This window comes from Lutjanus erythropterus, chromosome 16 (genome assembly GCF_056507025.1).
Source record: "Lutjanus erythropterus isolate fLutEry1 chromosome 16, fLutEry1.hap2, whole genome shotgun sequence".
In the NCBI taxonomy this organism is placed as follows: Eukaryota; Metazoa; Chordata; class Actinopteri; order Lutjaniformes; family Lutjanidae; genus Lutjanus; species Lutjanus erythropterus.
Genome location: NC_139332.1, coordinates 25,862,501 through 25,867,500, shown reverse-complemented (window position 1 = coordinate 25,867,500; position 5,000 = coordinate 25,862,501). Strand labels below are relative to the sequence as shown.

Here is a 5,000-nt window from a genome sequence, read left to right as displayed (position 1 = left end):
TATGCATGTACGAATGTTTGTATGTTTGTATGTATGTATGCATGTATGTTTGTATGTCTGTATGTTTGTATATCTGTATGTATGTATGTATGAATGAATGTTTGTATGTATGTATGCATGTATGAATGTTTGTATGTTTGTATGTATGTATGAATGTTTTTATGTTTGTATGTATGTATGTCTGTATGTCTGTATGTATGTATTCAGTGCTCTCATACAGTCTATGGGGTCCCAGTATTTCCCAGACTGCAACTCAGTATCTTCTCTTGTCAGATTGTCCCTGCCAAGAAAATGGCCACTTCTTTCAAATAACTCATCCCAAATTCTCAACACTAGCTGGTGTTTGAAAGTTTCAAGCGCACCAGAAACTGTTTTACAACCGGTTTTAGAGGCTGAGTAAAACTCCTTGTGATGAGTGAAATGATCTTCAAGTGTAAAATTGTTGGAGTGCTTCTTTAACTTGAAAGAAGAATGCGAGCATTACATTGGTTTTAGAGAAATACAAGTGTGGCACTTGGTAGAAATGATGAAACTTTTTTGCCAAATGGTAACAGCAGCAAAAGAGTTCCTAACTTCGCTGCCATTTCTCACTGCCACGGAAATTTCTATTACGAAATATGAAACACCAGATAAATCACAGTATGAGCAAAGGCAAAGAGAGCAAGGGCTATCAATAATCTTGAGGCAACTCCAAGTATTTTTTGCACTTTCCCTCAACCTGCCTCGAGACAAATTGAAGAAACCAGTTCAATCAGTCTGGCATCTCACTGATCTTTGCCAAAATCGAGCTCCGCTGTTCTGGCTGTTATATTTGCCTTGTCGGTACTTGATGTTCCACTGTTTCACCTGCACCCTGCCCCATCTTTGATCTCTCTTTGATCCCTTTGTATTTCATGTCTCTCTCTCAACAGTGTCTGTTCATTTGCGTCATCTCTCTTCCTCCCCAACATGTTTGTATTTCTCCATCTGATTCTACCACCAACCTCTCACTGTCTTTTCATCTACGCACAGATACTATTCCACATCATCAGTCTGACCTGCAACACTTTGCCCTGTTCTCTTTCCACGCTCCCTCGTCGATCAATAGGGATCATGACCTCTGTTTGTTTGTGTGTCTCCCCCTGCAGGCGACTTCGGGGAGGTGTGTCGCGGCTGCCTGAAGTTGCCAAGTAAGAGGGAGCTGCCGGTGGCCATAAAGACATTAAGGGCCGGCTGCTCTGACAAACAGCGGCGCTCCTTCCTCAGCGAGGCCGGTATCCTTGGGCAGTTTGACCACTCCAACATCATCCGGCTGGAGGGCGTCATCACCACCGGTAAGGAGGATGGGAGGGAGATGAAGCAGAAAGCAGAAAGCAGAAAGCGGTTTTGGAGGAAAGTGATACCACTGGGAGAAGAATGGGAAAACAAAAGGAGAGCGGGTGAAGATGAAAGGGAGCATTGAGGTGGGGGAAACATACAGGGTATTGAAGGATCAAAGGAGGACTGGGCCAGTTTGACCACCTCCAGGAGCGTAAAGGGAGTTCATCACCTCCATTTAGAGGTCTTCACGGGCCCAAAAATTCATACCCGAACTGGAAAAGACCAAAAAAGAAAAATACTACCTAGAACCATGGACACCTAGTTATAGTTAAAAGTGGCTGATGCAAGATGAGTGCCAGGCAAGGGGAGGTAAGGCAGGATTTTTTTCTGCAGCGGTATGACAAAAAATATACATATTATTCACCATGTATTGTGCTCATGACTGTATTTGAGGAGTTTTATCAGCTGTTACCAAAGTAACTTGGTTTGCTGTTTTCTGATTGGTTCATAAGCACACCTACCTTCTGATAATATTAAAAATGTTTGATTTCATTATGATTATGAATTATTTTTGAGACAAACTAGCTCAAATGATTAGCAAAGTTATACGATGCAAAAAAACATGTTTGCTCCCCCAAATCTAAATTTATGGCCCACGTTAGATACGGATATGGATACGGACAGAGCCTGCGTAACTAACGAATTTTATCCGTATTTCGACACATTTTCTGAAAGCTTACGGATATGGATGAAACACAGCAGTACCTGCAGGAGACATGGGGGTGTAACCAACAGTTAAAGTGAGATATGAAAACAGGACACAACAAAGACTTTTTTTTTTTTTTTTAATGATGTTTGTCGCCAATCAGTCCACATGTTGCTACCTCTGCTTTTGCCTCTTTCTCAGCTTCGCCACTTTTAAAAGTTACTACTCTGCTAATCCACAGTCGTCAGCTAAAGATGAGAAGCGGCGTTTGTGTACTTCTGAGAATGGAAAGCTCGACAGGGTTAGCAACAGTCAGTAAAGAAGGTGGAACTTGGCAAAGGGCACGTCTCAGGTTTGCATGGATCCATGAAGACCTCTGCCTCTGTTACCAAGAGGAAAGAATGAGCGGCTGTAGGGAAGCAGAATGGGACAAAACAGGGAATTGGAATTTGACCATTTCAATATCACACGTGCGGAGGGGGTCATCGTGTCTTGTAATGATGGAGACAGACGGGAAGAAAGCTGTAGGAGTGGCAGAGGTGATGGACAGGAGGACAGGGGATTGGGAAGAGCGCTGCGATACTCCGACCACTCCAATATCACACGAACGGAGGGGGTCAGCGCTCGCAGCTAAGAGGGCGGGACGGGAGGATGGGAAAAGAAGAAGAGGTTGAAGAGTAGAGAGCAGGGTGGTGGGATGGATGGATGCCGTACGCTAGCAGCAGCTGAGCTACATCAAGGCCCATTTTCCGCTGACAGATAGCAATTGAGGTCCTAGAGCGAAAACAGGATGGAAGAGGGCGAGAAGAAAAAAAAACTGGAAGGGAGGAGACGCAGGAAAGAGACATGAAAGACAGAGAAGATGAGCTAGAGGTTAATGGGAATGGCAGGTGAAGGGAGAAGCTTTAAAGAGTTTGTGAAGTTTTTGTTACTGCCGCAGTGATGCTCAGTGTGTGTGTGTGTGTCTGTGTGTGTGTGTGGGCACGGTGCCCGAACACACTCTGTGCTCAGTAGGATGGCAGCAGATGTGCAGGGTACAGTAATTGGTGCTAGAGACCCAGCGGGGCCCTGAGATCCACTCCAATCTCTCCCACCATCACGTGCACAAACACACGCACACACAGCTAATGTGCACGCCCCCTCACACGCACGCAAAGTCAGTCCCATATGCTCGCTTTCGCTTTCACTATCATTGACACACACACCTGCTCGCTTGCCTCCTCGCTTGGCATGAAATCACACATCCGGGCACACAAACTGCACACACACACACACCCCCGCCGACTGTTAGACTACAAATCACCTGCTTTACATCACTTACCCCCCACCAGATCCTCACTCAGCCCTCTTCCATCCCTCCACCACCTGCAAACAGCACCGCCTCCTTACTAATTTTCTCATCCTTTCACTATAATTCAAGGCCACATGAAATCATGGGTGGGTCCCGTTGACTCGAGCAGCTCCCTCCTTTCCTCTCTGCCCTTTTTACTGTTTTTTTATGACTCACCATTTGCTCCACTGGCAGTTCCAGGATTACAGACAGTAGTGGAAGAAGTAAAAATAACTATACCACAGTGTCTACAGTTTAATATTGGCACATTGATTTAGAACTGCAGTCAAACAGATTCATCATAGATGTCCAGTGATACTGTTCCATCACTCATTGCCCACACCCTTCAGCCAATCAGGATCCAGAATTCTCAGTGGTCATTATATAAACTCCATTAACGGTACATTTAATGGAGCCACACGCTTGCAGTGCTTCCATGCATATTGACATGGATCTGTGTGTCCCTTCTCAAGACATGGAGATATAGAATTAGTTCCAACCACGTACTTTGACTGGACGAGATACACGCCAGTGCTGATACTGAGTACAACAGCACTGGGACTTTAAACTACACATATTACTCTACTTTAAAGGTGTTCTAATAACCGTTAGTCTACATTGACGTTACAATGTTAGAAAGAGACAGGAGGCGTCTTGAACGTGATTCAGAGCTTATTTGATCTGTTGCACACTTTTTAATCTGACAAAGTACACAGACTAGGATAGAAGCACAGCAGTTTAAACAGATTTTGATCTGTTGATCAGGCAAAAATACTTGTGCTTATATGCAGATGTGTCACCACGGTTACAAAAAGATTTGCATAAATATGTAAATCAATTATACAGATTGATTAAATGATTGCTTCTTGAACAGATTTCAGTGTCAGCATGTGGATTTAATTGTAGTTCAGCTTTTGAAAAACAAGATATTCCTTTATTAATCCCAAAACAGAGAAATTTTACAGCAGCAAAAATATACAGAAGCATTGATAAAAATATGAAATGAAATATAAAAATATTTAAAAAAAAAAGTGTGTATGTATGTATGTTTGTATGTATGTCTGTATGTCTGTATGTATGTATTCAGTGCTCTCATACAGTCAATGGGGTCCCAGTATTTCCCAGACTGCAACTGTATGTATATATGTATGTATGTTTGTATGTATGTATGTATGTATGAATGTTTGTATGTATGTATAAATGTTTGTATGTTTGTATGTATGTATGAATGTTTGTATGTATGTATGTATGTATGTATGAATGGATGTTTGTATGTATGTATGTATGTATGTATGAATGTTTGTATGTATGTATAAATGTTTGTATGTATGTATGAATGTATAAATGTTTATATGTTTGTATGTATGTATGAATGTTTGTATGTATGTATGCATGTATGAATGTTTGTATGTATGTATGTATAAATGTTTGTATGTTTGTATGTATATATACATTTTTGTATGTATGTATGAATGTTTGTATGTATGTATGTATGTATGTATGTATACATGTTTGTATGTTTGTATGTATGTATAAATTTTTGTATGTATGTATGTTTGTATGTATGTATGTATGAATGTTTGTATGTTTGTATGTATGTATGTATGTATGTATGAATGAATGTTTGTATGTATGTATATATGTATGTATGTATATATGAATGTT

The 5,000-nt window shown here is 41.3% G+C and overlaps 1 protein-coding gene across 2 annotated transcripts in view; it reads left to right on the top strand.

Moving 5' to 3' along the window:
- epha10 (EPH receptor A10) overlaps window positions 1-5,000 on the top strand; it is a 219,900-nt gene that overhangs the window by 196,488 nt on the left and 18,412 nt on the right. For both annotated transcript variants that reach the window (XM_084739711.1, XM_084739710.1), the window contains exon 11: window positions 1,128-1,313. In XM_084739711.1, coding sequence (XP_084595837.1) covers window positions 1,128-1,313 — 186 coding nt within the window. The remainder of the gene's footprint in view (window positions 1-1,127; window positions 1,314-5,000) is intronic.